This window comes from Anomalospiza imberbis, chromosome 3, assembly GCF_031753505.1.
Source record: "Anomalospiza imberbis isolate Cuckoo-Finch-1a 21T00152 chromosome 3, ASM3175350v1, whole genome shotgun sequence".
Classification (NCBI taxonomy): domain Eukaryota; kingdom Metazoa; phylum Chordata; class Aves; order Passeriformes; family Viduidae; genus Anomalospiza; species Anomalospiza imberbis.
The window spans coordinates 58738690-58751794 of NC_089683.1; the positions used below are offsets into that span (position 1 = coordinate 58738690).

At 38.9% G+C, this 13105-nt stretch overlaps 1 protein-coding gene across 1 annotated transcript in view; it reads left to right on the plus strand.

The window, feature by feature from the left end:
- The window catches only part of ESR1 (estrogen receptor 1), a 132468-nt gene extending 122285 nt beyond the window's left edge, over positions 1-10183 (plus strand). The window contains 3 exon segments of the mRNA XM_068184633.1: positions 3224-3407; positions 4995-5206; positions 5209-10183. Coding sequence (XP_068040734.1) covers positions 3224-3407; positions 4995-5206; positions 5209-5330 — 518 coding nt within the window. The 3' untranslated portion in view covers positions 5331-10183.
- The last annotated feature ends 2922 nt before the right edge of the window (positions 10184-13105 follow it).

A 13105-nucleotide genomic window follows, 5' to 3' on the forward strand; every position in this document is an offset into this window, starting at 1 on the left:
TGCAGCAATAAACCTTTTGACTAAAAAGCAAAAACCTTTTGACTAAAAAGCAAAGTAGTGTTTTTGAAAACCACATTCAGCTGTTACTTAAAATTGGAAAATAAGTATTAGAATCATGAAAGGGCAACATGATGCCAGATGTTTTACTTTTGAATGTATTGGAGAAGAGGAGTGGTGCTATGTGACAAAGCCACCGGCTTTCATTTTGGACATGAAGATGTAGGTCACATCTGCCTTAGCAGCTGATTTACCCAAATAGTTAGCTGGTTAGTCCACAGAGATGGAAAGATTTGGCTGATTTGATGAATACAGGAGACCTCCTGATACATTGTTCCACGTGACTACTTGTTATTCTTTTCTCCTAATGTTTTTCAGTTGCTGTTAAATTGTGCTTATTTATCTCTTTATTTTGGGGGCTGGATGATTCCAGGAGTGTATGGTACAGAGACTAATTTCCTCATACCTCAGCCTGTCTTGCTGCAGCTTCAGAGCAAATGGGTGTAATGGAAGAAGGAGAGCCTTGGGTGTTGTTCTGTGAGCCTGAACTCTAAATGTGAAAATACGTTGAACTGGGGTTTATTGTGACAGAAAAGATTTTGAGGACATTCTCTTCTACAGTAACATGCAACAAATATATAATTATATATGGTGAGAGATATAAAATTCTATCAATGTATGCCATGGTAACACTGCAGCCCCTGAGGGATCCTTTCCTGGTATGTGTTATGGGCGTGGACCAACAGGCCTTGCTTGCTTGCGGGGTGGTGCTTTCTCTGTTCTTGCACCTGTTAGGTTCTACAACACTGACCTACAGAAAGAACTGGAAATCAACCTGGTAGCTACTGAATTTAGGCTTGGAAGGACCTTGGAGACTGTTAAATTTCACTTTGCTAAGGCAATTTTCTACACCCTCATTTGAAAGCTCTGCTTGGATGTGTATGAGTGTGTGATAGCCAGCATTTTTTTTTTTTTTTTGGCAATCTCCAGTCAATGGCCTGGGGCAGGAGCAATCACTGTGAGGGTGTAGAAAGGAAAACTAAACATAATTTTCCTTGGCAGTTATTGACTGGCAGTTGCCAAAATTCTCTACAGTTATTGGGGAGTGTTTTTTGATTTACAGTTTTTAATAGCTTCTAGACTAGACCTAGGTGAGAAAAAATTCCTCCTAAAAGATTATTTTCTTTTACTAGTTTCAGTAATATGAAGCTGTGGGGTATTGCTGCAAGAGCACAATAGGGTTCCTGCGGCTGAAGTACACTTCTCTGGAGGCATTCTGCATTTATGAGATTATTATTTCCTTCTAGTGGATTGTGCTTTGCCAGTAGCATTTAAGAATCTTGACCCTACAGGTACATGTTGAGCTATGAAGCCTTGTATTATCAATAGGCATATTTGAGGGTTGTTCAGAGTCAGCTGAGAAAGGTTCAGCTGAGAAAAGTCCCAGGACCAGTTTCTCTTTGTGAATTTCAGTAAAAATAATAATAACTATGAAAAGCTCTGTGAGAAAAGAGGCCACTGTACTATCTATCCATATAAAATTTGAAGCAATACCCATTACCAAAATTAAGAACTCTGACTGATAATTTTCAGAAGTTGTTCTATGTTTGAGTTATCTTTGCACTCTTTTAAAACAGTTTCTTGGTCACTCTTTCCCAGAGTCACTCCCATTCACAAACACATTTACATTTCTTTTTAGCACAGAAGAAAAAAATCATAAAAACTACTTGTAGGTTACAGTAGTTCTAGGTATCAGGTCCTTGAAGTACCCAGAATATGTGAGGAGATGAGGTAGGTCAAGACATTAAAAAAAATCCCAACTCCCTGACTGCTCAGATGCACAGCAAAATATCTTCACATCTAGTGGTAGCCCCAAGGCTGCAAACAATAAAAACAAGCTATGCCATATATATCTGACAAGCATATATATCTGTGTGTGCATGCTAGTGTCTGTATGTCTTTTACTCTTAATAGCACTAACTGCATTCCATATTCTGCTATATGTGATGCTTTAAAGAAAAGCAAAACAAAACATTATTCCAGAAACCATTTTTCCCCAAGGACAAAATCCAGATCTCTTCTTGGCTCTGTAGATGAGCTGATGCAGAAGGACCAAAGCATGGGATTTGTCAAGTCTGTTATAGACACAGGACAATGAACACTTTATGATGCAGCCAGTTTGATTGTATTCCTGTATGTACATCTTAAACCTCTGGTGCCTCAGGACTGGATTATGGCAATATGACCTGTTTAGAGTTACTGGTTCAGTCCAAAAGATTTAAAAACTGATGCTGAATGCAACAGCTCTCTTTTGGCACAGTGTTGTTGTGACCAGATTCACAATGGCTGTGTGTTGTCCAGAAAAAGAATCAAGATAAAACAGCCCAAAATAGTTTAGACTTTCCAATTTTGAAAGCTGGTGTGCTTCATACTCCCAAGATTTACTAGTAGCAAAAGCTCTTATGCCTGGATTAGAGATTCTTGTAGGTGATGTAGAGGGTCTGTTGGAGAGGGAGTTTTAAGGTGTTCTGTCTTCTGGAAAAATTTTTATCTGGTCCAAACCTTCAGGCTGCTCACTTTCAGCAGTAAGCTATTCAAGACAGCTAAATTTGCTCAAGCTGATTTGGACACGTTTTTTAAAGCAGAGTCAGCTTTGCAGGTGAAGGAGCACACTTTTCAAGGCTTTTGCTTGGTTGAGAGAATTTCGTTGGGGCAAACATCCATAAACAAACCCTGGTTTTGTTTACATGTTTTGTTGGTAACATTATTCAGTTCTAAATTGTCTAGAAAAATCACTAAAAATCAAATGTTAAACAATAGGGAAAATGGCAAAACCTGCTGAAATCTTGGGTTGGTTGGTAAGTATTGCAGAGCTCTCAAGGGGAGCAGCATCTCCTCAAGGTTTCAGAGTCAGGTGACCAAGAGAAGGCCCACAGGTAGGTCTAGCTGCAGGTGTCACCCAGCACCTGGTACAGACCTTGGTGGAAGCCAGGCAGGAAAGTGGCATTGTTTTCCTCCTCCTGCTTTTCCTACAGTGCCTGAATCCATGCTCCAGGGTCATTCAGAGCAGCGACATGGCTGCCAAGCAAGAGAACTGGCACACACTCAGATCCTTTGGCTTAACACAGCTTAAGAGGCAGCACAGGACATATCTTGGGCAGCTCTGAGTCCACCAAAGTAATTTTTGTCTGTGGTTTGTTTGTTTTCTTTCTCCCTCCTACTCTAGGTGTGTACACTTTTCTTTCCAGCACCTTGAAATCTCTGGAAGAGAAAGACTATATTCACCGTGTCCTGGACAAAATCACAGATACTCTGATACACTTAATGGCTAAGTCAGGTCTTTCTCTGCAGCAGCAACACAGAAGACTGGCTCAGCTCCTCCTCATCCTCTCTCACATCAGACACATGAGGTGAGAGCAAGCACACACTTCTGTGCTGGGCCCATGCAAGTGAGGTGTCACAGGTGTCACAAATGCACATGTACACTTTTCATTGACGGATGGGAGTGCAAACTGTGTGAAGGGCAGTTACAAAAAAAAAAAATTCCATATGAAAATATTTACCCCATTTGTCTCTTCTAGTTGTCTTTTCCTCTGTCTTTTGTTTTGATCATGCTGATAGTTCGATAGAAAGGAGTATCTGCCTTTAATCTTATGTGTGCCATAGAATCAGAGAATGGCCTGGTTTGGAAGGGAACTTAAAGATCATCTGTTTCCAACCCTCCAGATATGGGCAGGGACACCTTCCACTTAGATCAGGTTGCTCAGAGCTCCATCCAAACTAGCCTTGAACACTTCCAGGGATGGGTGACCCACAGTTTTTCTGGACAACCTGTGTTCTATTGCCTCACAACTCTCAGTACAAAATTTCTTCCTAGTACCTAATCTAAACCCGCTCTCTTTAGTTTGAAGCCACCCTGCCTTATCCTGTCACTACATGCCCTTGTAAAAAGTCCCTCTTCAGCTCTCCTCTAGGTCCCCTTCAGGTACTGGAAGGCTTCTGTAAGGAGCCTTCTCTTCTCCAGGCTGAACAAGTCCAGTTCTCTGAGCCGTTCCTCATAGGAGAGGTGCTCCAGCCCTTGGATCATCTTCTTGGCCCTGCTTTGAACCTGTTCTAACAGGTCTAAGTTTTTCTCAGGATGAGGACCCCAGACCTGGACACAGGTGTATGAAAAGTACTGAGTAGAACATTAATGTAGCAGTAGCCTAGCTCTGCAAACTTTAGACTCCTATAAGATTTAATAAAACTATCACTTTTATGCAGCCACTTCTCACAAGTGGCATGATTGCCAATCACTTTAGAAAAGAGATTATTATGTCAATTGTATGGATGAGGATAAATACAGAACTACCGAATTCCAGTCTAGAGTACCATGTCTTTTGCTAATCAGAGGTAGGCTGCCTGACACACTACTAGTAATTGCAGCAAATTATTCTCCCACATTACCTCTTAAGGTAACTGCTCAGTGGATGAGGTGTTAACAGGATAAATTTCTACAAATATATACTATATATTTTATTATTATGAAACCACAGGAGATGTTGCTACACAGATTTTAGTTTTCATTATTTCAGCTAATGAAATTTAAATTAAACACCACATCATAGCTACTAAATCTGAAACATGCAGATTTTACCTCCTGAACTGATACACATTGAGGGAAAGTCAAGGGATGTGTGCATGTGGCTTTTTTCACTTGTGTCATTTCATAGAGTTTCTTTGTTCTTGTGTTAATGAACCTTTTCTTTTCCCCTCTAAAAAGAATTTGTACAATTAAGGAAATTCCAGATGTATAGCAGTCTGCTACATTTTTGACTACAGCAGTCTGCAACATTATTTGAAGGTGCCACCATCTGCCTAACTGTAGCAGATGTGTACAGCAAATGCACTGCTAAGTTGTTGAGTACAAGACAGGATTTATACGAACACAGCAAATATTAGCTGGTAGCTTCCCCCCCCCATATTTAAAAAGTAACTTTTTCCATCACAACCCACAGCAACAAAGGAATGGAGCACCTGTACAATATGAAGTGTAAGAATGTAGTTCCACTCTACGATCTCTTGCTGGAGATGCTGGACGCTCACCGACTGCACGCCCCAGCAGCCAGGAGTGCTGCACCCATGGAAGAGGAGAACCGAAGCCAGCTGACAACTGCATCAGCTTCATCTCATTCCTTGCAGTCTTTTTATGTAAACAGCAAAGAAGAGGAGAATATGCAGAATACAATATAAACAGAAGTCAGCATATACAGTGGTATGAGAAACCCAGCAGTGTTCTACCTAGCTCATGCTTCATTTCATCTATAGTGCCATCTTTGGAAACACTCCAGTGACAACAGACACCAGCATTTTCCATATGAGTGTTTGTCAAGCGCTTGCCTAAATTGCTTATCCTAAATGGAAGACATTTCATTGCCACGGATAGCCAGCAAGGATTGTCTGGCTAACTTGATTTAAAATTTGCAGTGTTTTAATTTAATTTTGCATGTTATTTGGGTAACTAAGTCCTCATCTAAACCATACATTCATTTTACTATAAATTGATAGGCCATACCACCCATGCATATTGGTATCTTCATGAGTGGTGGTCTTTGCTAATATCCATCCAAAATCGTGAGCTCACTTAGTTCGTTACTTGCTTGAAACTTTGAAGCAGTTTGGTAGAGATTCTGAATGACTTCTTGGGCAGTGTAAAGAGAAAGCTGACTGGCATCTTAGTGTGCCATAGGGAAGCTGCACTGCGAGGGACTGCCTTGGTAGTCTAGTTAGATTCCTGCCTCTTTTCTTTCTACAGTATAAAGGAACTGCTGTCTGAGAATTATAGTATTTTTCCTTGCTGGCTTACATCACCAGACAACTCCTTTCAACCTCATTCTGACCAAACTTTTAGGTACCCTTACCATATCCTCTAGATGAATTGCTTTGCATGCATATTATCTTGTCTGATCCTAGAAAGCTAAATTGTTTTGTTGCCCAAGAGTGTAAATCCGGGGCAACATGGCAAACAGTGACAACATAATCATAACACTCTTGAATCAGACCAGATGATTACAAAAATCATCAGGTCTTAAAAAAAGGTCTTCACACATGTACAGGATCCAGCACTATTTACAAAAAATCCCTCCCCCTATCCTGTGCTTTGTTGTGCTACAAAGCAAGGGGTGAGGATGCCAGTGCGAGACTGGCATAGAAGGGTGGGATGGTCCCACCCGCTCAGTAGAGCATGGTCTAGCTGTGTGTGGGAGGGCTAGTATCACAGTCAGAGCAGCAGGTTTTTCCTTGCCTTGACATTCTTTGGCTCTTGTTGTGGCATGCTTCAAAATCACTGTTAAGAGCCACCTCACCTGTGACACCAAAACTGGGCAATGAGCCTCACACATGGTGTAGACTCTGGGACTGCATGTCCAGAAAGATGAATCTGTCTTTCTCCATGCATGTCTGTAGCTCCTAAGGATATTTTTAAGGATCAGTTTGATTCTTCAGACCAACTGTAAATATACAAAAAGTCCACTGACATCAAGAGTTTCAACAAGACGTGAAAGAGACTGAAGAACTCCACATGATATGCTATCCAAAGTAGGAGTTGGTGCTGCTGTTTGACTGGCTCTATGCTAGAAAATTAAATGTCAGGGAACTTTGCTGGGTACTGGAATGAGATTATTACATATGCCAGGGTTATTTTATTAATGTAATGATAAACTTTGCCCATGCTATCTGCACTTCTGATTGACAGGTGCAGATTGGGAGTTAGAATGAACCAGGGACTATTCCAACAGCTGGTTGGAAGAAACCACCCTACCAGTGAGGTTGTTTCCTAGCACATGTGTAGGCTGCTCCACAGCAGATGGCCACAGTGCTAGTGAAATGGTTCAGGAATGTTTTTACTATAGTTGAAACCTTTATGTTGATTGGAATATCCTGTAGAAACTAAATATAGGAAACAGTGCAAGTAATGCCATACAGGAGTGCCTATGTCTAATTACGCTCCCTGTCACACAGGCAGAGTCTGTGTGCAGTGAGATCAAGTTTCACAGCAGTTGTGAAGGCAGCAAGGCATAGGACAGATTTGTGCTTCAAGTCAAGAATTCAAATCTTTAGTGAATGTACATAATGGTGTCTATAATAGTTTAATGTACATATCTGAGGATATGAACAGTTTGAAAGCCTAAAGCTACATGTTACCAATGGTTGAGAAGATTCCTCAAAAACTGTGCAAGCCTAAACATGTGAAGCAGTCACCGTAAGTTCATAGGCCATTTCTTGATGTCATTTTTTCTGAATGTGCTAAAGATTTTGTCTTTTTGTGTATTCAGTAAAAGCATGTGTGTGTCTGTATGCGTGTGTTTGCGAGCGCTTATTTGGTACCTAAGGGCTTTTTGAGGGCTTCTAAATGTCATGAAAAAAAATGGAAATTTTGGGTTTTTTTACTAGCTGGTTTTCAGATGTGTTAGAAAAACCATGAAATGAGTGCAGGCTAAGATCTGAATGGAGCACAGGAATCCCTGTAGTTAAATTCAGGTGCTTACACCATCATCATTCACTTGTAGCCCAGTGTGCATTAGAGCTGCTCTATAAATAATTTACATGCAACTTGTTGGTCTCTAGGCTAGAACACACAGATCAAGCTCATAAGCTGGAAAGCAAATTGGTTTAAATGAATGCCTGCCTTCCTACATCCCAGAATAGGTCATTACATTGATTCAAGTGTAAATTTGACCTAGAGGATAGAAGGTAGTTCACAGAGAGCAATTCACAATAGAGGGTCAGATTTGGATGGTACTATAAAGGGCAAGTACCTTTACACTCAAGAGATATTCCTAGTGAAGATGGAAATGCATGATTTGAAGTGGTATGCAGCAGTTAGAAGGGTATAATAATGTATCTTGGAATATACAGAATAATATCAGTCAGCTCACAATAATTATGAATTCTTTCCTGGGCTCAGCCCTTGCAAGGAAGCAAATTAGCTTTCATCCAGTCCTCCCATGTTTGTGGTGACAACAGTGAAGGGCAACCTAGAAAGAGTGTTTCCCAGTAATACATTAATTTACCTCGGGGCAGATTTAGGATCCATGTCATTAACTTTTTAATGAGATTTTATTGAAGCAGCACCTTAATGAATATAGTAACATTCCCAGAGTAATCTATAAAGATGGCCCCCATATCAGACAGATGAATGTAGCTATTCAATTGATTAAATGAAGTCTATGATACAAAATCGGCAACTTTTTTCATATGTAATTCTGAATGATGCTCTCGTGTATGCAAACAATTGTGCCTGACATTTGGTAGTTGTTATTTCACAAGATGCTATTTTATGTGTGTGTATATATATACATATATACTTTATATTTGCAGCTGACAAACCAGTACTACCTGAATATCTGGTGCTGGATATTACATAAAAATATATAGCATGTAAAAAAAAAATGAAAGAAAACTTTTCAAGGCAGCTAATTATGCTTTTACCAAAACATTCATAGTGATGTCTCTGGACAGCTAACAAAATAATTATTTTGTAACATTTATACATGGATTTTTTTAAAAAAACAAAAACATCAAAAAACAAAGAAACCCTCTAGAAACATAGGCAATGTAATACCAGCACAAGGCAAACATAAATAGACCAGATGAATTTGCTTTGCTTGAGAACATGGGTGTTACTGAAGTATCACAAATAGCTTGGGAGGTAGAAGAGGAGATAGGGAGATATGTAGCATTTAGTGGTGTCAGATTATGTGGTGTTTGAATATGTGAAAGCTACTTTGGTTTATAGTGGTTTGAGCCATGTCTCAATGTTGCAGACTTTGTCTCAGGTAAAACTCCCAGTTGGGGTAATAAGATTTGTACTCGGGTAAAATAGTTTAATGAAAGTTTATTGGTGTGTGTTATGATAAATTTACTATTATGTTTCAGTGACATCACTTGATGATTTTTCTCCTTCTCTACACTGAGGGGTTTAAAAGTATAATTAAAGAAATAATCCAAACTGAGCTCCCAAGGATATTGCAAGGACTGTCAGCAGATCACTGGACCTTGAGTTGAAAAAAAGCAAGCAAAAAGAACCAAAACTATCCCCTTCATATGAGTCAGGATTTGTACTGGAGCCTCCATCCATTTCAGTAGATGGCAAATAATTCCTTAAGACCTGTGCCAAATGTTTAAAAATAAGCAAACTACCAACAAGATAAAAATTCTGCCTCAGTAGGTCTTTAGTCTTATTACAGGCTTAGTAAGAACATGGTAAGCCCCTCTTGTGTATATAATTTCCTGTTTTAAAATTAGAGTGCAACTCAACTTACGGATAATAGGTTTTGTATATAAGGCATTCTCAGCTGAAGTTGTGTGAAGTGCATTTCTTACTTTGAACAAAGATATTGATGTTTTCAATGCTATCTACAATCGTGATATGGCTTTACAGATAGAAAGTCAACACATGTAATAGAAGGGTGATGTTAACAATGGTATCGTAATACGAACCAATCTTTGCTGTCACCTGCAAGTGTAGCATAATCTCAAACTGATCTGAGAGTTTAAAATTAATGTTTTCCCAATATTAATGTCCTACCCTTTCTACTCACAGTTCCCTTTCATCCTTCAAATGTAGGTAGCCTTATATCCTGAAAGTCATTTTCAAAGTGATTGTTGCCCATAAAGGGTATTTGGTTTTGCACTGTGTTAGAGAGGTATTAAATTCTTTTGCATTCAAATGTGCCTAAAGGAAATAAACAAACAAAAATCTAGAAAAATATATATGCTGCCATCTTGCAAATTAGAACATTCTGTAATCCTGTGTGCCTATGATTAGAAGTCTGTTTCTTCAGAAAGTGCCCATTGAAAAAGGAAGGGATAGACTGCTGGTCATGAGACTTGCATTATCAAGCCACTTAATGTATTACCTTATTGTACTATGAAACCAATGCTTTTGTGTGCACTATGTAGTCTGTCAATGCAAAGTCCTTTCTTTGGTATAGGCTCAGCTGTCATAATCTATTTGTTGAAGTATTCTGTTCTTTCACTGATGCATATGAAATTATTGACGTCTTTGGTTTTGGTGAAGTATTTTTTTTCTTTGTTTTGCACTTAAAAAATTCTAAAAAAGTCTAAAAAAAATCTGGTAGGCTACCTGATTGGTGCAAGATTTTTATCAATGTATTTGATGTTGAAAATAAAGAATTAATCAGAACATATTGTTTAATTTTGTTATATTTTGCATGTTCTAAAAATATGCTTCTCTGCTTATTGTTTTCCAGTGGACAGCAAAATGGTACACTGTTTTTGAAAGAATCAGCATGTGTCTGTTTCTGTGCATCTAAATGAAAGTTAAAACTGTTTCTTAGTTTCTTCACTTGCCCTGAAAAGAATCAGAGACTCCATATCTAGAGTCAGCAACAAGCTAGGTGTAGTCTCTAGTAATCCTGATGACACTAGGCAAGTTAGCTAAGTACCTAGTACTTTATGTGCTTTAATATTCTTAGTATTTTGGTTACATTCCTTATTTTGGCTTGTGAAATAGATTATGGCAGAAGAGAAAAATGGTGTGAATTTAGCCCTCTATAGTTGGCTGTCGCTTACCATGAGCTACCTTATATCAAGGTAAATAGTACTCCTTTTCCAAGATAAACTAGTCCTCAGGAAAAAAAAAAAGTCTTGACAAAGCCCTCAGGAAGGGATGAAAAGAAACGAATGATGCTTTTATTGACATAAGACCACTTTGAACCCAACTCTATTCTGTAAAATAATCTCAGAATCATATTTGGTGTTTTCAAAAAATCAAACCAGTAATCTATAGCATTTGCATACATACTGACATATTTCAATATTTTTAGTATATTTATTTATCAGTAACATGGAGAGAATATGGCCCCTATATGATTATTTTTAATCTATTTTCTGTACCATGCTGGTTCAACGTAGGACTATTGGCTCATAGGTTCTTTTCTTATATTAATATATATGTAAAAGCTCTTTGTTTTTATGGGATATTTCATTATACTTAAAAGGAAAAATTTTAAGATGGTTACCTTGGTTCCAAGTATCATCTCCATGATGAAGACAAGACTTTGTTCATGAAAATCTCATCTTATAGCTTGTTAAATACGAAAGCTAATAACCTATTCAGATTCTAAAAGAATGCTGGGGACTGTTGGGATTTTTAAGTGCTGAGTAGAGCTAAACAATGGTTCCAAATAATGTGATTGTTTTGAAATACACTTCCATAACAAAGAACTTGACTGCAAGTTGCCTCTTTGGCTACAAAGGGCAGGTCAGAGTAATAGGAACTAATTGCACTAGTACATGTGCTCATAATAAAGTAATTTCCAATGCTGATTAAAAATATGACACCATTTAATGACTTTATACAATTTTTTAACCACAGGACCAAATGAGCACTTACAGTTCATGGTGGAACAGCTTAAGAAGACAGTTGCAACATAATACTGAACTTAGAGACTTAACCTAAAAAAAGCAGCTAGATAGGAGAATATTCCTGCAAAATTAAAAATATGGCACTCCTAGATGAAAAACTGCACAGATAAAGTCTGAACATACTTACCCCTACAAAAATTGTAACAATTTGAATGAGCAAAGGATTGCACACTGCCTGGGATTGCACACTGCCTGAGGTTAGGCGTTCTTTTGCCCATCTCTTTCTGCAGCATGACATGACAACACAGCACCACAGTGCAATAAGCTGGGAATGTGTTGCTGGAGACTGTCTAGTCCAGTTGCTGGCTCAGAGCTGGATCACCTAAAGATTGCTCAGGGCCATGCCTAGCTGAATGTTGAATAGCCAGAAAAGGAGATCTTTCTACCTCTCTGGACACCCTTTTCCTGTGTTTGATGATCTTCATGTTATAAAATATTTTGCCTGTGCTCAGATGAAATTTCATGTGATTTAATTTGCACCCATTGCCTTTTGGCCTGTCAATTGGAACAACTGAAAAGAGTCTGTCTCCCTCATTTTCATTCCCTCCCATGATGTGTCTTCTGTGATGGGAGAAGGCGGATGAGATGTCACCTTGCTCAGACACCCAGACCCACCAGGAAGAATGCCTCTGCAGCCAGGCAGGGCACATTTCAATAGTCAGGAGCTATCTGGGACTCCAGCTTAATTCCCAGTTTCTTGTGTCTGATGGGTGAAGAAGTTTGAGAAATGATACAGAAGGACATGCCTTTCTATTTCATTGCAGAGCTTTTGCAGCTAAAACTCCTGAGTCCATCACCCTTGCTTCCCTGACTGCACACACACCACCTTACAGAGCAGCTCCTCCAGGGGATCCTATATAGATGCACACAGCTGGACACATGGGCATTCCACACACCCCTTCTTTCTCTCTTTGCTGACATGTAAGTGACACCTGTCTTGTTCCAGCATATTTTATTTTATTTACCTAATTAGATAGGTAAGACATAGTTAAGGCACAATCAAAGAACATATTTGACTGCTTTTCTTTTCTGTTCAGGCAATCCTCATAATGCAATGATAACAGCTTCTTCATGGACTAAAGCCTTGGTGATCTCAGTTAGTGGGGCATCCTCCCTCATTAAAAGCCTTCTGGCCATGCTTATTCCTCAAAATTAAATGATAGATTTTAATTTTTTTTTTTCTATCCAGATATTGTAACATTAAAAGCCCCATGAATCAGCTGTTTCTTAGACTAGAAAGTTTTATATCTCCTTCCTCTGCATTACACTGCTTGTCTCCACCACTGATACAGTGAAGAGGAGAGGAAAATCCAAACATATAAAATAGCACTCATCAGAGTGCTCTCATAGAAAAAATGCCCAAGGAAGGGCACTGCATATGTGGTTTTTTCTTATGCCCAGCCAGGCTCCAATTTCTACCATTCACCATGGCATCCTGCAGACACAAAGGCTCAAGTGTAAAAATGGCCATGAAGTCTTCAGGAAAATTGACCATCAAAATAATAACATTTGGCACTTATCTCAGCAGGAACAAAGCTAACTAGCTCTCATGTCCCTTTAAGACCTTTGTGCTGCGATATTTAGGTGTCATGCTGCTAATGTCTTCATTTCTGCAGGCATACAGGTGATACGAAATTTATGTCCTGCTGTCTTCCATTCCTACACATTGGTGCATAAC